This window comes from Ctenopharyngodon idella, chromosome 3 (genome assembly GCF_019924925.1).
Source record: "Ctenopharyngodon idella isolate HZGC_01 chromosome 3, HZGC01, whole genome shotgun sequence".
In the NCBI taxonomy this organism is placed as follows: Eukaryota; Metazoa; Chordata; class Actinopteri; order Cypriniformes; family Xenocyprididae; genus Ctenopharyngodon; species Ctenopharyngodon idella.
The window spans coordinates 8,877,306-8,901,549 of record NC_067222.1 but is presented as its reverse complement, the minus strand read 5'-3'; the positions used below and the strand labels follow the sequence as shown (position 1 = coordinate 8,901,549).

The 24,244-nt window shown below is 39.4% G+C and overlaps 2 protein-coding genes and 1 long non-coding RNA gene across 3 annotated transcripts; all 3 read right to left on the bottom strand.

Moving 5' to 3' along the window:
* Positions 1-943: 943 nt before the first annotated feature.
* LOC127509923 (GTPase IMAP family member 8-like) lies at positions 944-5,212 on the bottom strand. The gene is made up of 2 exons (XM_051889286.1): positions 4,628-5,212; positions 944-3,447 (listed from the first exon to the last, which is right to left on the bottom strand). The coding sequence occupies exons 1-2, from the start codon at positions 5,208-5,210 to the stop codon at positions 2,480-2,482; spliced, it is 1,551 nt and encodes a 516-aa protein (XP_051745246.1). The 5' UTR covers positions 5,211-5,212; the 3' UTR covers positions 944-2,479.
* Positions 5,213-6,421: 1,209 nt separating this feature from the next.
* LOC127510102 (uncharacterized) lies at positions 6,422-13,983 on the bottom strand. The gene is made up of 3 exons (XR_007929486.1): positions 13,841-13,983; positions 13,611-13,673; positions 6,422-6,962 (listed from the first exon to the last, which is right to left on the bottom strand). It is a non-coding gene; the product is annotated as an uncharacterized LOC127510102 (long non-coding RNA).
* A 3,437-nt stretch (positions 13,984-17,420) lies between these two features.
* On the bottom strand, positions 17,421-24,244 carry LOC127510197 (trichohyalin-like). The gene is made up of 3 exons (XM_051889772.1): positions 23,639-24,244; positions 22,391-23,540; positions 17,421-17,725 (listed from the first exon to the last, which is right to left on the bottom strand). The coding sequence occupies exons 1-3, from the start codon at positions 24,242-24,244 to the stop codon at positions 17,607-17,609; spliced, it is 1,875 nt and encodes a 624-aa protein (XP_051745732.1). The 3' UTR covers positions 17,421-17,606.

Sequence of the window (24,244 nt, the reverse complement as noted above, 5' to 3'; positions counted from 1 at the left end):
ATCAACCTTGCTTTATGAACAGCAGGATCTTAAATAAAGAGAATAAATCTTGCTGTATTTCTATGCCAGTGAATCATGTCCATTTTGACTTGTTTCAAGCAGAGACCGTGCAGGGCTGAAATTAACATGGCTTTGAACCAAAAAGTCACTATCTTCAAAACAAACAGCATTACAATCATCAATGATTACACCAGTTTGACTTTATTTCTGTCATACATCAACCGAAGCTCTTATTGAGAATTAACAGATGTTTAGATATAGATGTTTAATTGAAAATGTTTGGTTTGAAGTCACCATTATGAAGATCAGTGTTTGCTCATTATGATAAGTATCACACTCGTAACCAATGCAATATGGCTGTATATCAGCACTGATGTGATTTGGCTGTAGATCAGGGGTACTCAACAGGCAGCCCACGGGCCGTCAGCATTCAATTTGTGGCCCGCATCATGGTACATATAAATGTATTTTTTATTATAATTTGCGTTCAAAATTAGCATGAATATTACTTCGTTTTTTTACACGTACACTTGGGTAGGCGTACACTGCTCGTGACGCTGTAATCATCAGCACAGAACACGCATAATGTAGCTACACGCGCAGCACAGTTTTTCTAACCGCAAAGAACAATATTGTAGACTGAAGGCACTTTGCACGCGCACATTGAATAGTTTTTGCACTAATTTAGTTTGTCCACAAGATGTCAGCACTGAAACGGGCTGTTGTTTCAGTCTGAAAAGAAACGGAGAAGACAGAACAAGAGTAACAACAAACACAATATCCGACCATGTTGAAGAGCGCTCGTGTGAGGGGATTAAAAGATATCAGCAACTCTATTTTAAACAAGTACAAAGACATTTTACTGTAACTATTTGAGCGAAAAAGACCGGACAAGCATGAATCTCTCTAGTGCGCTTGTGTTGAGCATTTGTGTTCGTGAACGCCGTCAAAGGTAAAAAACGAAGTAACCTTATTTTTCCATCATGTAATGCAGTTGACATTCCTCAAACTTTGCAGTGTGTAAGTTGCTGATAGTCCTCTTAGCAGCATGAAAAACAAAACTTTTATTCTTAATGTCAATGTGTTATAAACAGAAAGCAAGCTGAGAGCACTCCCATTACAGATCTGTCGTCACATTGAGCTCACGGAGAATATTTTATCATGTTTATAACGTTGGTTATAATTAGAGAATTCATGAGACTGTGATTGAACAAAATAAATAAACAAATAAATAAATAAATAAAAGATTTTTGGATTCTGACCAAATTAAACTGTAGGTACTACTACTACTACTACTACTACTACTAATAAAACCTTTACAGCGACCCTGAGTATAAATGGGCGCTATTAAAAGTGTTAAAAAGGTGCAATGGAGTATAAAATGACTATAAAAAAGTGTAATGTTTTCGTCTTACTGACAAACTGTCTCATCAGCCAGTGAACAACAGCCAGACCTGAAATTACTTGTGAAAACAATGCAGACATTTCACTATGAATAAGGACTTCTTTTCATCAGTTCTTGTTTTTCTTTATGCATTTGTGCATTAGGAATACAGCAAGACAAGCTATTAATCCTTTTTTTTAAATGCCATTTTTCATGTTCAGTGACACTTTAAATAGGACAACCATTAAAGTGCTAACTTAGCTAGATAATAAACTGCACTTGTAAACACTTGTAAAGACAAATATTGTCTTAAGTAGGCCTAAATAAAAGTCTTACGATCCAAGTTATAATTTGTGGCCCTTTGCATTTCATGTGGTTAAAATGCGGCCCTCTTGGCCTCCGAACTTGAGTACCCCTGCTGTAGATAATACAGCGTGCTGATATACAGTCATATCGCACGGCTACGAGTGTGATATTGCATTTATACAACAGTTCGACGGCACAAGTGTGTAAATAAATAAGAAATAAGAACGGAGTGTCTTTAAACTGGTTAAATGGTCTGCATTCTGATGCTTATTTTCACATAACATTTATCAAATTTTATTAGACTTTTTGGAGTCAACTACTTTATTTTCCTCATTTATTTGAGCTAAAACGATATATTAATGAACGGCTTAGTGAAATTGAAATGCAAATGGATGACATTACTTTTATTTATTCAGATGCATAAGTGATTTTTGTAGATTGAAATGAAAGCAACACGAATGTGCAGACGCAGCATGTATAATTCTGTCGTGTGACAGCACATTAATTTGCATTAAAGCCCTTTTTTGTGACATTTGAAGTATCGATATAGAACGGAAAAAGATTGTGTCGATATTTGAGAAATTTTATCGACAAATGGCATTTACATCAGCTATATCACTAAACTTTTTTTTTTTTTTTTTTATAAAATCCTTGGATGAAACCTGGCTAGTGAGGATGATAATGATGCTGAAGATTCTAAAAATCTTTTTGTTTTTTTTTCTGTCTCTCTTTCCTTCTTCATAGTTGACCTTTTAACTTCTTCATAACTGTGTCTCATTTGAACTTTCTCTATTTCCGGTCTTCTTCATTTTCCTCCTGTTGTCTCCTCTTCTCTTCCTCTCTCTGTGTCCAAGCAGTTACATCATCAAAAGCTCCAGCAGCAGCAGCAGATCCAACAACAGCTCCAACAGCAGCTGCAACACCAACAGCTCCAGCAAGAGCAGCACCAACAAGTGCAGCAACAGCAGCTCCAGCACAAACAGCAGTAACAATTAAAACACTGCGTAATTTCACTTGTGGTTTTCTCTCCTCTTCCTCTCTCCGTCTCAACTCTTCTTCTTTCAGTGTCCTCTCTCTTTCCTCTTGTTTAAATCTCTGAGCATCTTCATAAATCTCATTACTGTAGTATCTTCCTCCATTCTGCTCTATCAATATGTCAGACTTCTGCTGTAGATCATAGGCCTGTTTTCTGTTTCTCTTATCTCTATTGTTGAAGACGTGAAATCGGCCTCCACACTGATCAACTAGACGTCTTAATGCATTGTTTTTCTCAATGACTTGCTCCATGGATTTTTCTTCTAGCAGATCTCCATGAGTGAAGAGAATGATGGAGTATTTTAACACTCCCTCACCAAACATCATTTCAATCATCTGAGGAATCTGCTGCTCCTGTTCAGTGATCTTTATATTGACCTTAAACACAATGAGAAAAGCGTGCGGTCCAGGACTGGATAAATAAACACTTCTGGCTATCGCTGTCATTAACTGCTCTGGATTCATCTCTGTGTCAAAGAATGGAGGAGTATCAACTACAGACACAGATCTGCCTGAAACAGTGACACGTTTCTCTGAACATTCACGGGTTATTGCATTCGTGCCATTTGTGGATTTGAACACTTCCTGTCCCAGTATCGTGTTTCCAGCTGCACTCTTGCCAACACCTCTTCTACCCAGCAACACAATCCTTCTATATGAGAGACTGTCATCAGAGGTGTCCTGGATACTGATGGGAATACTTTGCCAAGGATTTTTGGAAACTGTATGGCAAAAGAAAACAGATTATAAACATTCACATATTTCATCTTGCCATGTACTTTGACCTTTATCACAGTCTATGTGTCATCACATCTGTCTCTGATTAGTATCATAAAGGAATTTAAATATGCTGACACCATCTTCCTCGGTTTCAAAATACTCAAATAATGATTCTAAACTGAGTTTGGTGTCTTTAGAAGACATATGTGCTGAATTTTACATAAACAAAGGTTTATGATAAAAACATTCCAGGATTTTTCTCCATATAATGGACTTCAGTGGCCTCCAAACGGTTGAAGGTCAAAATTACAGTTTCAGTGCAGCTTCAAAGGGCTTTAAACGATACCAGACAAGGAATAAGGATCTTATCTAGCGAAACGATCTCTAGATATACAGTTGTATTTTTTTTCGTTTCGATCGATAGGACCCTTATTCCTCGTCTGGGATCGTTTAAAGCCCGCAGTCTCTGCTCTTTATTTTCATATCTTCACAGGCTGCAGCGGAAGATTTTTTTAGTATTTGAAAGCGGAAGTGTGATAAATGCCTATTACTATACTAACATACTACAGTTTCCATATGGTAAATAACTCTGTGTGCAGATAAAAGAGAGTCTCACTAATGCTTAAACAACTTTGGTTTGTTGTATCTTTACAAATTTTCTTACGTTTTAAGCCACTTTTTATTTATGCCAAAAACATTTCTTAAACATTATCCTTTATACTAATACTGGGAAACCTGCAAATATTGTAAGAAAACAAATGAAATTTTCTTTTGTTTTGAATGAACACAGCTTTATCCCTTTATACCTTATGTGAACCTTCCAGTCACCGTGATTTTGCCAAGTAAGACATGTTCCTGGATCAACATCTTTGTTGATCCTGGAACAACATTCCAATCAACCAATCAGATTTGAGGGACAAGTTTATCGTTAGAGTCAAGTTTAGGCTTGCAACCAGGGTTAGGTGCTTCTACATCAATGTTATTCACCTATCTTTCCCCTCTGATTTTAGGGATAAGTTATGGGTAGGATTAGGTTTAGGGGTAGAAATAGAGTTAAGACTAAATTTTCAGACTGGAATGTTGTTCCAGGATCAACAAAATATGTTGATCCGGGGAACATGTCTTACTTGGCAAAATCACGGTGACCGATCCTTCCCTAAGATCTAGTTATATTAGACTTACATCTCTGTAAGTTCCTCTGGAAAACTTTAGTTATCAGAGATTTCACTTGGTCACTCTGTCCTTTTGTCTTGTTGTTGAACACATGGAATCTGCCCTCATATTTCTGAGTAAGCTTCTTCAAGAATTCAGTCTCATTAATGACTTTATTTATGGTCTTGTTTTCTTCACCCAGTTGATCTCCTCTGGTGAAGAGAATCCAGGTGTTTTCAATGTGTTTTTCTTGCAGGAGCTCCTCAATCTTCTCCACGATTTTCTGGTCTTCTTGAGTGAATCTGTTTCCTTGGAGAACCAGCAGAAATACACACAGGCCTGATCCACATTTCTGCAGGACCTCTTCAAATTGTCTAAGTTCTTCCTCTCTCTCTGTACCAGAAATTCCTGGAGTGTCATAAACAATGACTGCAAATCCACACACTTCACCGACTTCTGCAGCAATATCTTGAGTGACAGATTTGTAACTCTTCAATAAACTAAAAGCTTGTCGTCCCAGTATTGTGTTTCCAGTTGAACTTTTCCCAGCTCCTGTTCTTCCCAGCATGACCAAATGTAAGCACACTTTCGGCATTAAGTGTGTTCCACCCATTTTTATCCCATAACCTAAAAATAAATAACATCAACAAGTTGTAAGACAAAATAGAACAGTTTGGGTGCATGTATGTACTGACATCCCTTTCACCTGATCTTCCTAATTCATAAAGAGTCCGTACAGCACTGCCAGTTTGTTTAGAATATAATAAAACATAGCTGCAAACCTCAACTCAATGTTAATAATAATATTTATTTAATATTCATATTAAATAAATGCATTTTTTATATATTTTTGTTAGCTAGTCCATACAGTTTCTAATTATTATTTTATATTTTCTTGTATTTTGTAACATCACAGTTAACACTCCATTATTACACAGCTCTCTAGAATACTAGAATCTGATTGGTTGTCATGTGATAATGGCAGTTAATTACTGTCTTTAATAACAACGCTGAATAACAGGCACAATTGTGTATGACAAAATAGTAAAATATCCCTTAAATATTCACCTCTTCAAATTTTTCTTATTCACTTAAAACGTCATCTTGACTCTAACTAAGCTTGCTAGAAATTGTTTTATTTTTTGTTTTTTCAAGTAAGCTTTCTGTTTCAGTGAGCTATTACAAATTTTCAATTTAAAACATTATTTCATATTCTATTTTATATATATATATATGTACCATACGTAATATTGTGGCACAATGTGACTAAAGTATCTGCAATGATAAAAAAGTGGTTGTCATTTAAAACACTAACACACAATATACACATTGTTTGTAATGCTATTTGATCTTTATTGGTGAAATCAAAAGCAAACATTGAACCACACTGGGTGATTATTACCTTTGTTGTATTAGACAGTATAAATCATCAGTAAATTAACAGTGTCATGAGTATCAAAGTCAAATGAACTGAACTTTCATTAAAACTCTACTGTTGCTGTAAAATCATGGACTTTCTGTTGAGGTGATTAATCTCCGGACTGCTTCTGCCTGCTGTTTGTGAATCGAATGAAGTAGTTTCATGATTAAGAGCAACTGTCATTGATTTAGCAGAATTAAATACATCACTGAAAAAACTTTTAGCATGCTAATATACATGTTTTTGATGTTAATCAAACCTTACCTTTTTCTTGTAGCTTTCTCCTCTCTTCTCCTCTCTGTCTGAATCTGTGAGCATCTTCAAACATCTGATTACTGTAGTGTCCATCATTCTGCTCTATCATTGTGTCAATCTTCTGCAGTAGATCATTCACCTGCTCTCTGTTATTCTGATCTTCATTGTTGAAGACGTGAAATCTTCCTCCACACTGATCAACTAGATATCTTAATCTACAGTTCTCCTTAATGAGTGTCTCTATGGGTTTATCTATCCGATCTCCATGAGTGAAGAGAATGATGGAGTATTTTAACACTTCTTCACCAAACATCATCTCAATCTCCTGAGGAATCTGCTGCTCCATCTCAGTGAATCTCATAATCACAGGAAACACAATGAGAAAAGCGTGAGGTCCAGGACTGGATAAATAAACGCATCTCTCTACCTCTACAGCTAACTCCTCAGTTTTTATCTGTGTGTGAAAGAATCCAGGAGTATCAACTACATAAACAGTTCTGCCTGAAACAGTGGCGTGAGCTTCTGAACATTCACGGGTTACTGATCTCCTTCCTGTCTCAGATCTGAACTCTTTCTGTCCCAGTATTTTGTTTCCAGCTGCACTTTTCCCAGCACCACTTTTACCTAGAAGAACAATCCGTCTGGATGAGAGACTGGAGACAGAAATTCCTTTCAGTTGTTTGTTTGCCACTGAATGAAAAAAGGAAACAGATCACACAATCACTTATTTTACCTCAACATCTACTTTGCATACTTTACTAACTTACTATATAAATAACTTCAGCCAACACAGATGAAATAACAGTTCTGTAGCTAAAAAAAAAAAGAGACACTCCCAGCTAACAAAAATATGTTCTCAGAATGTTTTGCTAACATTGCCATCAAGTTATGAAAATATTATTTCTGAATGTTTTTTAAACTTTTTTTTTTTATGTATGAACGTTTTTTTCTTGGTTTATGTGAACGTTAGAGGAACATTCCATTCCAAAACATTATTTTTGAATATTTTATTTTTTTATTTTCTTTATAAATTTATTTTCAAATATACTGTTAAATAATTTAATTCATTGATCATTCATATATAGGGAAAAATATTTTCTTTTCATAAGGGCCGCCTCACCCTCCCTTGCTCAGGATTGTGTTTTAAACTGAGCATTGGGAGTACCGGCACTTGTTTTTTTGCACTTCAAGCATTACTCAAAACAGCACAAATCTGCAAAACTGTTGTCTCAAGCCCACCTGATTCAACTGTCAAGGGCTTCTTTAGTTGAGCTAGAACACATGAAATATAAATATCTGAACTGGCTAGGTTTGTTGAGTGTCACGTTTGACTGCATGTTAGAAATAAGTCAAAAGGATGGTCCAAAAAGTTAAGAGAAGAGATCATTGTCCTTCACAAGCAAGGGTACATAAAGATAGTGAAGGCACTAAATGATCCTAGAGACACCATTGGAAGCATAGTTTGCAAGTTCAAAGTTAAAGGAACAGTGGTAACACTACCTGGACAGGGCAGAAAAAGGAAGCTATCAATGACTGCAACCAGATAACTGAGAAGGCGGGATCAGGAAAACCTTCGAGTGATTGCAAAAGACCTGCAGCAAGACTTGGTGGCAACAGGCACAGAGGTTTCAGCTTGCACAATAAGCCGCATACTAAATGCATGCGGTTCCCTTTCGTGGGAACTGTCGACGCTGCGTATAACGCATTGGGAACCTTCTGCGTGATAACGTCATTGAAGCACTCATGTATCTAACCAATCGTGTAGCGAGACGTCAGAGGCGGGTGACGTCACGGACCAGGAAACTATAAAGCATACCCGGATGCAGAGATCGCTAGCTTCTGTTGTCTTCAGCAAGCACTCTTGTTATCTTGTGTGTCTTATTTGGTGTTGTTTGTCTACCATCAGTTTCAAAGACAAGATCTCTTCGTCTGAGGACAAGAGTTTCAGTTTCACACCACATATATAAAAAATATATATATATATAAGACACGAAAAATGGCGGAAAAGCAACAGCATTTTGTCAAGTGTGTTCATCCCTGTGATAGATATTTAACACCTGGGGATACACACGAAATGTGTGTTGTTTGTCTGGGAGTTGAGCATGCACAGGCAGCTCTCGAGGGGGCTGTCTGTGTGCGCTGCGACAAGCTCACCCTCAGAGTATTAAGATCACGCCGGGCACTCTTTGACAAAGAGGGTGCCTTTGCTGGTGTTCCCCGCGGATCGGGTCCCGCTGCTGCCGAGGCACAGCGCAGACTTCATTCGTGGGGTTCACAAATGGAGCTGGCAGAGGGGTTTGAGACGGGCCCAGCCTTATCTCAGCCCTCACCTGCCAGATCCAGTGTCTCTCCTCTGGTGGTGGAAGCACGCGCTGCGGTTTCTTCCCCCCGGAGAGAGACACCGGCGCTTCACCTCTCTTCCTCCGAGGAGGTTGATGTGGTGAGCGTCGAGGCTGGGGACGAGGACCCGCCATCCTCTTCCCCAGCATATGAGGAGCTCTTGGAGGTGGTGACCAGGGCTGTGGATAAGTTAAAGATCGATTGGCCAGTAGAGAAGGCAGAAACGAAACCGAAAAGCAAACTTGATGAACGGTTTCTCCATGCCCGGTCACTACCCCAGCGTCGGGGTTTGCCTTTCTTCCCCGAACTCCACACCGAGGTGTCGAGATCGTGGAGAAGGCCAGTCCAGTATAGAGTGTTCAGCCCCCAAACTTCGATCTACAGTAATATAATGGGGCTGAAACAGTACGGCTATGGGGTGACGGGCCTGTTTGGCGACGCTGTAATGTCAGTCGTCGACAGGTTCCAGGAGACCAAAAAACAATCTGCGGCGTTCCAGAGGTTCCTCCCCCGCCGTTCAAAAATTTCCCCCGGGGCTGCTGAGCAGGAGCAGCCTCGGCCGTCCACGAGCTCCTCCGCACACCACAGAGTGCAACAAAAACTCAGTCTCCTCCGCAGAAAACCTGGGGTTCGGTGCGGTCTACACAGCAGAAGCCTTCTGGGGGTAAAACGGACCTGCGGGCCATTATTATCGCCAAGAAGGCTTCAAAGCGGTCCTGACATCTGTGGGTCAGGACCCCATGAGGGCGGCCCCCTCCGGAGGGAGCCTGGTGTTAGGATATCTGGCACCCGCTTCCCTTCGGCGCCCTCAGGGGACCGTTATGCTAACCCAGTGTGCGTCAGGGCGCAGCGGTCCCTGCCAATCCTCCGAGGAGGGCCGGTCATCACTTGATTCGGCCGGTGCGCCGCTTCAGAGGCCAGTCTCGAGAGACTGGTTCCCTTAGTAGATTTTATGGCAGAACGGAAACTTCTACCGAATATATCGAAATGGGTGCTGCTCATTATAGAGAAGGCTTACAGAATTCAGTTCGGGTCTCGCCCGCCCAGGTTCAACGGGGTTCTTCCCACAGTGGTGACCCCCGAGCAGTCTCTGGTGATGGAACAAGAGGTTATGACACTTTTGCAAAAAGGAGCTATAGAAAGGGTTCCTCCTCCCAGCAAGCTGTCAGGCTTTTACAGCCGCTACTTCATTGTTCCAAAGAAGGATGGGGGACTACGTCCTATCATAGATTTACGTGTGCTAAATCGCTCTATACAAAAGCTAAAATTCAAGATGCTTACACTCAAACAGATTATCCCACAGATCAGGTCCGAGGACTGGTTTGTGGCGATAGACCTGAAAGATGCGTACTTTCATGTGTCCATCCATCCTTCTCACAGGAAGTTCCTCAGGTTTGCTTTCGGGGGCGAAGCTTACCAATACAGGGTTCTTCCGTTCGGCCTGTCATTATCACCCCACACATTCACAAAGTGAGTGCTCTGGAATGCAGCTCTGGCTCCATTGAGACTCCAGGGCATCCGCGTACTGAATTATATATCGACGATTGGTTGATTCTAGCTCAATCAGAGCAACTAGCAGTTCAGCATCGAGATGCTGTTCTGTCCCACATGAAAAGGCTTGGGCTGAGGCTCAATGCCAAAAAGAGTGTGCTAGTTCCGGCTCAGACTACCACTTATCTGGGTGTAGTCTGGGACTCCACCACGATGCGGGCACATCTGTCCCCTGCTCGTGTGAGTTCCATTCTCGCAACTGTGAAAGGGGTGAAATTAGGCCAGTCACTCACTGCAAAACAGTTCCAGAAATTGTTGGGTCTGATAGCAGCTGCGTCCAACGTGATACCTTTTGGCCTTCTGCACATGAAACCCTTACAAGTGGTGGCTCAGGACCAGGGGGTTTTCTCCGAGGGGAAATCCTTTTCACATGATCAAAGTCACGTAGCGATGCCTTCGTGCTCTGGCCATGTGGAAAACCCCCTGGTTCCTGTCCCAGGGACCTGTGCTGGGGACTTCTGGTCGTCGTGTAATGCTTACGACAGATTCTTCCCTCACGGGCTGGGGGGCGATCATGAGTGGTCGCTCAGCTCAGGGTTTATGGGAGGACCATCAGCTCTCCTGGCACATAAATCGGCTGGAGATGATGGTGGTGTTTCTAACATTGAAACACTTCCTCCCAGACCTGAGAGACCACCATGTGTTGGTCCGCACGGACAACATGTCAGTGGTCTCATACATAAACCATCAGTGGGGTCTGCGGTCTCGCCAACTATATTACTTGGCCCGTCGGATCCTTCTGTGGTCCCTAGGGAAGCTGCTCTCGTTAAGGGTAGCTTACATCCCGGGGTATCAAAATGTGGGAGCAGACGCCCTGTCGAGGCAGGGGCCGAGGCCCGGGGAGTGAAGACTCCACCCAGAAGTGGTAGATCTCATATGGAAAAATTTCGGTCAAGCGGAAGTCGACCTATTTGCTTCAGGAGAATCAACCCAGTGTCCACTCTGGTACTCCCTAACACACCCAGCACCTCTGGGTCTGGATGCCATGGTGCAGACGTGGCCGAGGCTACGTCTGTACGCTTTTCCCCCATTCGCTCTGCTCCCGGGGGTTCTGGAGAAAGTACGCCAGGAGGGGGCCAGCCTAATACTGGTAGCCCCGTTCTGGCCAACCAGGATATGGTTCTCGGACTTAGTGTCCCTACTAGACGGCTCCCCAATGGAGCTTCCCCTCAGACAGGATCTCCTGTCGCAAGCGGGCGGCACGATAGTACATCCTCGCCCAGAACTGTGGAAGCTATGGGCCTGGCCTCTGAGGGGCCAGGTTCATAGATGCTGGTCTCCCAACAGTTGCTCCATCTTACCTGGAATTTGCCCCAGGAATGGTGAAGGCATTCCTTCATGCTAGACCTGGCTATGTGCCGAAGGTCCCCACCAATGTCCCAGGTCCCATTGTGCTCCAGGCCTTCTATCCTCCTCCCTTTGAGACTTCAGATCAGGAAAAACTGAATCTGCTCTGCCCAGTGAGGGCTTTGGATGTGTATGTCCACAGAGCTGCCCTGTGGCGAAAGTCAGATCAACTCTTTGTCTGTTATGGGTCCCCTAAGAAAGGGGGCCCAGCATCTAAGCAGAGGATGAGCAAGTGGGTGGTCGAGGCCATCTCACTTGCATATGAAGCGGCCGGACAGCCTTCTCCACTGAATGTCCATGCCCATTCTACCAGGGGTATGGCGTCATCAAAAGCTTTGATGTCTGGTATTTCCATTAATGATATCTGTGATGCAGCTGGATGGTCATGCCAGCACACATTTATCAGGTTTTATAACCTTGATGTCGGCTCCACTCCGGGGTCTTCTATTCTGTCAAGCTAACATTGGCAAGTACTTGAAGCTACGGCACAGTTGGGATTGCGTTCCCAATGCGTTATACGCAGCGTCGACAGTTCCCACGAAAGGGAACGTCTCAGGTTACAGATGTAACCCTGGTTCCCTGAGTAGGGAACGAGACGCTGAGTCTCATGCCGTACCCCCAGCATACTTGTGAGTGCTTGCTTCAGACTTATCCCAGAAGCTAGCGATCTCTGCATCCGGATATGCTTTGCAGTTGCCTGGTCCGTGACGTCACCCGCCTCTGACGTCTCGCTACACGATTGGTTAGATACATGAGTGCTTCAATGACGTTATCACGCAGAAGGTTCCAAATGCGTTATACGCAGCGTCTTGTTCCCTACTCAGGGAACCAGGGTTACATCTGTAACCTGAGACGTTTCCATGCCAGAACTCCAAGACGTTCAACACTACTGACCCAAAAGCACAAGAAAAGTGCTCAAAATCATATAAATAAGCCACTGAATTTCTGTTCTGTGGAGCAATGAAAGAAAACTGGAACTTTTTGGACCTGTGGATCAGCAGTATGTCTGCAGGAAGAAGAATGAAGCATATGCTGAAAAGAACACTGCCAATACAGTTAAGCATGGTGGTGCTCGATGATGCTCTGCAGCTGCTTTGCATCCTCTGGCACTGGAAACCTACAGCATGTGGAAGGCAAGATAGATTCATTGAAGTATCAGGAAATCCTAGAAGAAAACGTCATGCCATCTGAGAGGAAGCTGAAGCTTGGGTGTCACTGGACCTTCCAACATGACAGTGATCCCAAGCATTCTGCTAAGGTTTGGTTGCAGAAGAAGTCCTGGAAGATTCTACAGTGGCCATCACAGTCACCTGACTGATCCCAATAAAAAAATCTCTGGTGGGATTTGAAGACAGTGGTAAACCCAAGAACATTACTGAACTGGAGGTATACTTAAGTGTAATTTTAAGTATATTTCTAAGAATCTAAGAAGTACATAAAATGTAGACTTTCTTATCTTTAGTTTAACAGAAGTCGACCAGCATAGGACCAGCATGGACCAGCATAGGACCAGCACTTGACCAACATAAACCAGCTCAAACCAGCATACCAGCTCCAAAACCTACCTTAACCAGCATATGCTGGATTTTTCAGCAGGGCGGAGAGATGCTGGATTAATATTTTCATTAATTAATAACAATATATTCTGCTCTGTACCCCATGCATGCAAAACAACACCGCCAGAGAGGACTGTGACTTCAACACATCGTCATTTGAACTACTTTTGGTACCACTTTTGACATTTTTGCAATAAATAAATTATTATGTTTTTGTTCATAACTGTACATAGGTCATAGAAATGGTTATGGGTAGGTTTAGGGGTAGGAGTAGGATTAGCTGCTCAAAATATTCTTTTAAGCTATGGGCTATTGTTACTAAAATTGTCATTTTCCTACACATTCTGTCCGTTAAGTTTTATTCTTTTAATTTTCTGTATAAAATGGGTATGTTTAGGTTTGGCAGTATACTAACCCTATAGGGTTTAGAGATATATTTATCTATAAAATGGTAAAAAGGAAAATATACAGGTATCACAAAAGCATATTATATATAGGCTATTATATCAATAAAAGATTTTATTAATATGAATGCAAATCTCACTGGTCGGAGGACAATTTTTGCTTCCTTTTCTATGGAACAACGATGAGCTGTCCTGATCATCTTCTGTTAAAATACACAAACAAACAAACAAGCAAATTTTATCGTTACACAGAATGTTGTTTTGCAGAAATATATTACTGCAACATGAACTGTTCATTGTTTCAGGCTTTATATACAGAATGCACTTTCAAAAAACTGCTGTATGTCAACAAATATTCAAACAGACTCACCAGGATGTGAGGATGATCCACTCGATTCAGCCATCTTCGCACAACTGTAATTTTTGTACAGCGAAGCACTTCAGATAACAGGAAAATATCTGTTTCAGCTGTCTTTGCGTGACTGTAAGCGTGTATGTTCGTGTTAAATCAAGAGTTGTGATTTTCAACTCAAAAACAGGTTGGACTTGTCATCTGGCGTACATTCCATACAACTCATGATACTATCAGTGCTGTGTGATCTGTCCGATGACTGCCGGTGTGTGTGTAATATCTAGACAGTATGGTAAAGTGCAGTGGCTTTTAAAAAGCAATTTTCTCTGGTTAATTAAACTTGATCACTTGGCTGATATGAGGAGTGTCACTGTGATTGTAAAACTCAAGAAACACTATTCACATATAATTCTGACAAAACAAGGTAGTTTGTGATTGTCCTAAATTGTGCCTGAGACTTTAAACATTTGCAGCAGCCGTCTCTACTCTCGCTCGGACAGCCTGGCAGAAAGTTTTGACAATCCTCTGCTAGAAAAGTGAGATACGATTGGAGATGAGTGATATAACAGTTGCTTTGCTCTGTATCTCTGATGTGATAACCTACTCCTAAGAAGTTGTTGACCCAGAAGTTGTGTTCAATTGAATGTTTAGATTGTGTCCACCTTAATAAATGTATTTTTTTTTTTTTATAAATATGAATAACACTGATTTGAATAAGTAATTATTTTAATTCTGGAAGCAAATCAGTATAATTTCTCCATTATATAGCAAGTCTGAATAGTGTTTCTTGTTCTGTTCAGGTGTGATCTAAGTGCATGATCTGTGCCTGTTTTATGCGTTTTGTTTGTGTATGGCTTCAAAGGGTGGGTGTTCTTCTGAGGAACGAGTCTGTACATGTATGTGTACATGAGAAGTTTTAGTTTTGCTGATCTGTGAGACAGGAGCATCGGCCACACAGGTGCTCACATTTGTAAAAAATAAATAAATAAACGTAAAACTGTTAAGAAGTGGTTCTTAGCATATACTGTATACCCTTACGAAAAATAAATATACTTTAAGTTCTTTTTATGAAGTATACGTAAGTAATGTTCAAGAATATTTTTAAGTATACTTTATGTAGTAAGTATACTATAATATCAATGTAGTTGAAAACTTGTAAGTGTACTATTTCGGTACTGTCATTCAAAAAAGGCAACATTTTAAACAAAAAGCTGAGAAATTGCAGTTTTGGTTTCAGGATTCAGAACGATGATCAAAACACAGATGGAGTAGATCGAGTCCACCCCCAAAGCTTCACAGTTGTTTCCTCTTCATGGGTTCATCATTTCATTCAGTAACGTTAGGCAGATTTGATTTATATGCTGTTAATGTATGATGATCGCGTTATTCTACATTTGCGTGAGTGATCTTCTATCACTTGTTTCATCTTCCCCTGTGATTTGATCCGGAGATTCTGTACTCTTACAGAAGATGCGTAACAGCGCCCACTACTGTATAACAGTGAAAACATGGATAGCCGGAAACATGTTGTTAATAGTTTACTTTGGATTAGAAATAGAATACAGAAAATAGCAATTAAATGAATTGTGATATGAGGAGATTTTCTGCAGTGGTTCGAATTAATATCAGTGTTAAACAAATAATCAAAATTAATTTGACCTTATTTTGTTTCATTTGTCATGAGCTCTATATTTTAAGATATAGAAATCTTAAATCACATTCAGTTAATGTGAAGGGCATGTCAGGTGTGTCCTGCTCCTGGAGGATCAATTTCCTGCAAAGTTTATCTCCAACCAAACACACCTGAACCAGCAAAGCAAGGTCTTCAGGATGGTTAGAAATATCCAGGCTACACTCTCAGGAAAAACCAATTCTCCATAACCCCACCCCCTTTTGGTGAGTGCGGCACATTATTTCTTCCAATTCAAACACTGCACTGTGTGTGTGTGTGTGTGTGTGTGTGTATATATATATATATATATATATATATATATATATATATATATCTCCAAGCAATCCATGTGTTTTCTTTCCAGTCCACCTCCAGGAAATCAGCTTATTAAACTCTGGACTAGACTAAGTCTAGGACTATTTAAAACCATGACAGAGAACGCAGATTTCTGTTAATCTGGTTTAAAGGGTCATTTTAGTAACTACACTGTGTACTTTGCCAATCACCCTGCCAAGGGTTACAGGTACCCGATTCTTAGCAACAAAACTAAAAAGTTAATTTTAAGTTAAAATTAAGATACATAACTCCTTAAAATTTCCTAAATGAAGTCAACATCATCAAAAGACAGTAGAGGTTTAATATGCTCATAATTGCAGTTGGGAATGTCAAACAATAACAGCTGTGATGAATCTGACTGTGATTAGTAGTAGCAATGAGGAGTGATGAGGTCCTCTGGTGGTGGACTGGTGTAACTGCAGATATGACAAATACTTATTTTGTCAAATTTGACAAATATTTAATTTCATCAGCTCCTTTTTAATTTACCACAGAAAGAACTTGTGTGACAGTTATACAGAATTAGCAGAGTATCTAAAGCATTGCATATTGTACAGTCAGCCAGTCATCATAAAATAAACCCGGGCAGAATAATCAAGTCTGACTTAGATAATGTATATCGAGGTGCTGACGCACAAAATGTTGAGAACCTCTGCTGTACATGAGCATGCTTATTTTATGGATTAAAAAAAATGAATAGATAGCCCTGCACAAAATATCAAAATGATTTTATTACAAATTACCACAATAACATTTTTTTTTCAACACAAAAAACAAGCAATAAGACAAACATTACAAAATTAATCTACACATTAATATTTCTTACTCTTAATCTCCAAATAATTTAAATTCCCTCTCATCCAGTTCAGTTCATCTGTAACAGGTTTCCTGTTCTTTTGAGACATTTTTTTTATTTTTATTTTCTTGCTTTAACTGGAGACTCTTGTCATTTAATAGTAAATCAATACGTTTGAAAATGAATTAAAGTATATAATATAGTTCTGTATTTTCATTTCATTTAGGAGAATCTTAACAGCAAAAAAAGCTTAAAAACCTAAGCAGAATATTACTAGTGGATTCTTTTTTTTATATACATACAGTTTGAGGATTTTCAATAAATAAATATCATTCTCCTCTTTTTTTTGAGCATGCCATTAACTCAGGTTTCATTTGTGTCAGTGAATCCAGGAGTATCAAACAGACACAGATCTGCCTTTGTTTCTCTTGTTATTTTCTCTGCTCTTCCTCTCTCTGTCTCTTCTTTTCTTCCTCTTGTCTGAATCACTGATAATCTTCATTCATCTGTAGTGTCCTCCTCCATTCTGCTCTATCATTGTGTCAATCTTCTTCAGTAGATCATTCACCTGCTTTCTTTTTCTCTTGTTTTTATTGTTGAAGACGTGATATCTGCCTCCACACTGATTAACTAGACTGTTTAAAGCACTTTTCTGCTTAATGCATTTCTCTATGGGCTCATCTAACCAATCTCCATATGAGAAGAGAATGATGGAGTATTTTAACACTCCCTCACCAAACATCATCTCAATCATCTGGAGAATCTGCTGATCCTCCTCGGTGATCCTCATATTCACAGGAAACACAATGAGAAAAGCGTGCGGTCCAGGACTGGATAGATGAACACTTGTTGCTATCTCCTCCATTAACTCATCAGGATTCATCAGTGAGTCAAATAGTCCAGGAGTATCAACTACAGACACAGATCTGCCTGAAACAGTGGCATGAGCATATGAACATTTATTGGCATGTGATTCAAACTCATTTCGTCCCAGTATTGTGTTTCCAGCTGCACTCTTCCCAACACCTACTTCTACCCAGAAGAACAATCCGTCTGGATAAGAGACTGGCAGCAGAAATATCATGCAGTCCTTTTGACACTGTATGAAAAAAAAAAAGAAAACAGATCACACAATCACTTATTTTACCTTAACGTACTTTACACACTGCTCTAATAATTAATTTCCATATTTATTTATTTCCCAGATAACAAGCCACAATCAAAACAATGTTAAATCAGTGTTAATGCGTCAGCGTTAACCGCATTGAATCACCATCACTTTTTGCACCCGCAATTAAAAAAAATGTTGATATTTCATCCAAAAATCAGTGGTAATGTCATTGAATAATTGTTACAATGTGATGTTGGTTCAACATCACGCTTGCACTTTCAGAAAATGAAACACAACAACTACAACTGACTTAAAGCCACATTAACAGGGTTTAGATGTTGATGTTTATTGAAAATGTTTGTTCACCATTATTGTGATCGGTGTTTCCTTAAGTTGGTCAGTTTGACTCTTGGTTTTTTAAGTGAGTTTGTGGTCTTTGTAACAGTGTTTACCAAAATACATAATTTGTTGCAAAGAAAGCCAGAAACAGAGATGATCAGGTGATACAGTTTTCAGCATCATAAAGTAGAAGAATTTGCTAATATTATCTCTGACCAAAAGTAGTTATTTGTTATTAATAGATTATATTCACCAACAACACTTTCTTGCCACAAATCAGACATTTTGAATTTAGATTTTTGAATTTTGCTTGCTATCTGGGGTATTATGTCAAAACTGATTTATTTCTAAATTACTTTGTACGTATGGTAATGAGACAGGTGTGTTTTACTAAAGACATGGGATGGGTGATACACCAGCTGTTTCCATCCATCTATTTTTATGTGCATTTTGGGATATTGCATAAAACTGCTGGATAGAAATGGCAAGATGCGCATAAATTCTAAAAATGTGCATAAAAAACAAACTCACACTAGGCATGGTTGCCTTGAACCGAGCCCGAGCGCGATTGTCCCCCCTCCCCATTCACCTGCACTCACATTGCCCTTAACGTTCCGGGCTGAAGCACGCTTGCATCATATACGATGCAACTTTTTGAATGGAAAACAGGAAGAAATGCGCTTTCGCTAAGATACTGCCTAATATATATTATCATTTATGCCGCGCATTGATTTTCACTTGCACGTATCAGAGGATTATTACAAAGGCAGCTGACGTTAATGGAGGAATTTGCAGCTTTACTTGCAAACTACAATTCCTGTTCATCAGTAAGGTGAGAATCAGACCCGTTATAAACCCAAATACACTCAAATTAATTACATGAATTGATAAGTGTACTATCAGAGTAGTAATAAACATGTTTGCCATAATAATGGGAGCGATCACACTAGTCAAACGAACCGGGCTTTGGGGGTCAGACTTGCTTGGGCATGGTTCAGAGCGCCTAGTGTGAGTACACCCATAAACTATGATTGAAACACATTTACAGAACAAATTCCTTGATTCACATAAAAAAAAATGTGACTTTGTGATGGGATGGCATAACTGGACTAACCAGAGGACCAGTCTTGTTGCACAGCATCTGAAATGCTGGTTGTTCTGAAATGCCTGAAAAAAGTCTGTTGTCAAAGTGTTTCAGTATACATCCCAGAACTGTCTTCCCAAACAGCAGGCTTCCATCTCCGAACTCAAGATAATGAGTTTTTTTGTGTGTTTTGTATTGTATATGAAAATGATTATATACAGTGGCCTTTCCTACTCTTCTTAGTGATATATTAAATTCACAACTTTGGATGGAAACATACAGTGCATCCAGAAAGTATTCACAGTGCTCCACTTTTTCCACATTTTGTTATGTTAACAGCCTTATTCCAAAATGGATTAAATTAATTATTTTCCTTGTTGTATTATATCAAGAAAATGCAATTACCCTGCCTCCTTGTTTAGATTTTGGAAGTATGTTGCTACACATTTGGCCAATGTATTAAATATTAGGCATTGCTTACAATATTATTATTATTTATTTTTGTTTCTAAGAAATGTATTATACTGTATGGCCAGAGATGTACAGTTATTGTTGGATATGTGTGTGTGGTTCTATGTGTGTGTGCTCAAGGACACAGAGAACTGTGGTTCTACTCCTAGAACCTTATAAGGACAACAGCCATCTTGGATGACTCAAAAGAGTGATTACTGTATTTTATACCTTAATGATGAAGTTTTATTTGCCTTTACATTTTTGTTTATTATAAAAAGAAAAGTAACCAATTCAAAGAAATTTAATTGATTACAAAAGCTTCCTACCTTGGCTTGATTTATAGTGTTTTAAGACTTTGAACAAGAACGTACCACAGAGGAGTCTTCTGACCAAATTGTAAGTAATTTTAAATGCTTATAATTTAGGCCAGACTCGACTTACTTTACCTAACCTGAGAATAATAAATAATAAGGTTAAAGGTGTTAAGATCAAAATACACACCGAAAAACATCCTCAAAATTCTACAAACAATACCCCATAATGAAAATGTAAAAGAAGTTTGTTTGAAATCTTTGCAAATCTATTAAAAAAGAAAAAGAAAAAAAAATCACGTATACTCATGTACATAAGTATTCACAGCCTTTGCTCAATACTTTGTTGAAGCACCTTTGGCACCAATTACAGCCTCAAGGATGTCTCTGTACATTGCTGGATTCATCTTTTCCTCGATCCTGACTAGTCTCCCAGTTCCTGCCGCTGAAAAACATCCTGCCATGCTGCTACCACCATGCTTCAATGTAGGGATGGTATTGGCAGGTGATGAGCGGTGTCTGGTTTCCTTCAGACATGACGCTTACTATTCAGGCCAAAGAGTTCAATCTTTGTTTCATCAGACCAGAGAATTTTGTTTCTCGTGGTCTGAGAGTCCTCCAGGTGGGCTGTCATGTGCCTTTTACTGAGGAGTGGCTTCCGTCTGGCCACTTTAACATACAGACCTGACTGGTGGAGTGCTGCAGAGATGGTTGTTCTTCTGGAAGGTTCTCCTCTCTCTATAGAGAAACGCTTGAGCTCTGTCAGAGTGACCATCAGGTTTTTGGTCACCTTCCTGACTAAGGTCCTTCTCCCCCGTTCGCTCAGTTTGGTCGGGCGACCCGCTCTAGGAAGAGTCTTGGTGGTTCCAAACTTCTTCCATTTACGGATGATAGAGGCCACTGTGCTCATTGGGACCTTCAGTGCTGCAGAAATTTTTCTGTACCCAGAAATTTATCTGTGCCTCAATACAATCCTGTCTTGGAGGTCTACAGACAATTCCTTGGACTTCATAGCTTGGTTTGTGCTCTGACATACACTGTCAACTGTGGGACCTTGTATAGACAGGTGTGTGCCTTTCCAAATCATCTCCAATCAACTGAATTTACCATAGCTGGACTCCAATCAAGTTGTAGAAGCATCTCAAGGAGCTCAGGATGCACCTGAGCTCAATTTTGAGTGTCATGTACATGTGATTTGTTTCATTTTTTATTTTTAATAAACTTTCATAGATTTCAAATAAACTTCTTTCACGTCGTCATTATCGGGTATTGTTTGTAGAATTTTGATGAAAATAATGAATTTAGGCCCCGTCCACACAAAGACATGTTTTTGTGAATATGCACAAATTTTGTATCGGATAGGCATTTCGTCCACACGGATCCGGCGTTTTCGGAAGGTGAAACTGCTATTTTTTGAAACCGGGTCCCAGAGTGGATAAATCTGAAAATGCCATCTTTGCGTTTTCGTGTGGACAGCCTATACATATATTTTGTAAAACAATGATGTCATCACCCCACGTGTTGACCCTAGTCAGACACCGCTAACGGCACAAAACAGCAACAACAACAATAGCAGACTCTAGATGCTTGTGTTCATTCTGCAGAAGCTACTGAGCCAAAATAAAGCGTTATTTCTAAGCTTTACTATAGTTTGTATACAGCGCGCAAGGTTTATGCGCATGCTCCAAGTCTTATTCGCTGTTTTAAGTGTATCTCCGTGGCAGAATTACAGTGCCACATACTGGTCTGGCATGTGTACTACATCGTTTTCAGTCATTTCAGTGGTTTCATGTGTACGCAGATATTTCTTAAGACGAGGAAAAAAAAAAGATCGGATAGGGTAAGCTCCGGCTTCGTGTGGACATAGCCTTAATCTATTTTGGAATAAGGCTGTAACATAACAAACACTTGCCGTCTCAGTCTTCATAAACTTGTTTCTGGACAAAAATGAACCAAAACTCAGCGTATAGGCTACTTGCCTCACAGACATGAGAGATACCTATAGAAAGCTTGAAATATCTACTTTTAAACAAACCAATTCAAATAGAAGACAAAACCTCTCTGCTTATGTAGTCCGTATGAAAGGTGCATTTCTTTCTATGCACGTTCACTATACTGCGGAGATGACGTGTCAGCATCATCAACTTTATCTTTGCAGCTGATGCTGACTCAGAAATCACTAGTTTATTAAACAATAATTAAAATGTCTCCTTGCTGATTTTTCTGTGATTTAATATATGTAGTTAGTCGACTAATGGCTTAGATGTTGATGTTTATTGAAAATGTTTGTTCACCATTATGGTGATCAGTGTTTCATTCAGTTGGTCAGTTTGATTCTTGTTTTTTTTTTGGAGTTTGTGGTCTTTACAACAGTGTTTACCAAAACACATAATTTGTTGCAAAGAGAGCTAGAAACAGTTACTAGAAAAATCTAGTATCTAGTAATCTAGAATAATTTCTACTCACAGTTTGTTGGACTTTGCTGTTTCTGTTTCTCCCATTCCTCTCGTTCTCTCTTCATCTCCTCACACATCTCTCTCTCTTTCTTCTTTTTATCATTCAGTAGTGTTTTGTATTGTTCTTCTCTCTTGTTAAACTCTTCTTCTGTTCTCTTTCTCTTTTTGTTATTATTCTGTTGTTCTTCCTCCATCATCATCCTTATTTTCTCTTTCTCTTCTTCATGTTTCTTCATCAGTTCTTCTTTCTCATTCATTACCATTTTATGTTGTTCTTTCTCATTAAACACTTCTCTTCTCTTTCTCTTTTTGTTATTATTCTGTTGTTCTTCCTCCATCATCATCTTCATTCTCTCTTTCTCTTCTTCTAGTTTCTTCATCAGTTCTTCTCTTTCTCTGTCCAGTTGCTCCACTTTCTCCATCATCATCATCTTTATTCTCTCTTTCTCTTCTTCATGTTTCTTCATCAGTTCTTCTTTCTCATTCATTACCATTTTATGTTGTTGTTCTTTCTCATTAAACACTTCTCTTCTCTTTCTCTTTTTGTTATTATTCTGTTGTTCTTCCTCCATCATCATCTTCATTCTCTCTTTCTCTTCTTCTAGTTTCTTCATCAGTTCTTCTCTTTCTCTGTCCAGTTGCTCCACTTTCTCCATCATCATCATCTTTATTCTCTCTTTGTCTTCTTCATGTTTCTTCATCATTTCTTCTCTTTCTCTGTTCAGTTTCTCCATCAGGATCTTCATCTTTTCTTCTTCTTCTTCTTCATGTTTAGATTGAAGATCTTTTTTCTCTCTTTCCATTCTCGCTCTTTCTTGTTTTAGTCTCTGTTTAAATGCATGCAAAACTCTCTGTTCTTTCTCTCTTCTTTTCTCATCCTCTTCTTCTCGTTTTGCCTTTTCCTCTAGTTTCTGTTTCTCCCATTCTTCTCTTTCTCTCTTCATCTCCTCATGGATCTTCTCCTCACTCTCTTTTTTCTTTTTCATTTCTCTTTTATATTGTTCTTCTCTCTCATTAAACTTTTCTTCTCTTCTCTTTCTCTCTTTGTCATTATTCTGTCGTTCTTCCTCCATCAACATCTTCAATCTCTCTTTCTCTTCTTCATGTTTCTTCATCAGTTCTTCTCTTTCTCTGTTCAGTTTCTCCACCAGGATCTTCATCTTTTCTTCTTCTCTTCATGTTTAGATTGAAGATCTTTTTTCTCTCTTTCCATTCTCTCTCTTTCTTGATTTAGTCTCTGTTTAAATGCATGCAAAACTCTCTGTTCTTTCTCTCTTCTTTTCTCATCCTCTTCTTCTCTTCTTGTCTTTTCCTCTAGTTTCTGTTTCTCCCATTCTTCTCTTTCTCTCTTCATCTCCTCATGGATCTTCTCCTCACTCTCTTCTTTCTCTTTCATTTCTCTTTTATATTGTTCTTCTCTCTCATTAAACTCTTCTTCTCTTCTCTTTCTCTCTTTGTCATTATTCTGTCGTTCTTCCTCCATCATCATCTTCAATCTCTCTTTCTCTTCTTCGAGTTTCTTTATCAGTTCTTCTCTTTCTCTGTCCAGTTGCTCCACTTTCTCCATCATCATCATCTTTATTCTCTCTTTGTCTTCTTCATGTTTCTTCATCAGTTCTTCTCTTTCTCTGTTCATTTTCTTCACTCTCTCCTCCATCAGGATCTTCATCTTGTTTTCTTTTGCTTCATGTTTATATTGAAGATCTTCTTTCTCTCTTTCCATTCTCTCTCTCTCTTGTTTCAGTCTCTGGTTAAATTCATCATAAACTCTCTGTTCTTTCTCTCTTCTCTTCTTATCCTCTTCTTCTCTTCTTGTTTTTTCCTCTAGTTTTCGCTTCTCCCATTCATTTAGTTCTCTCTTCAT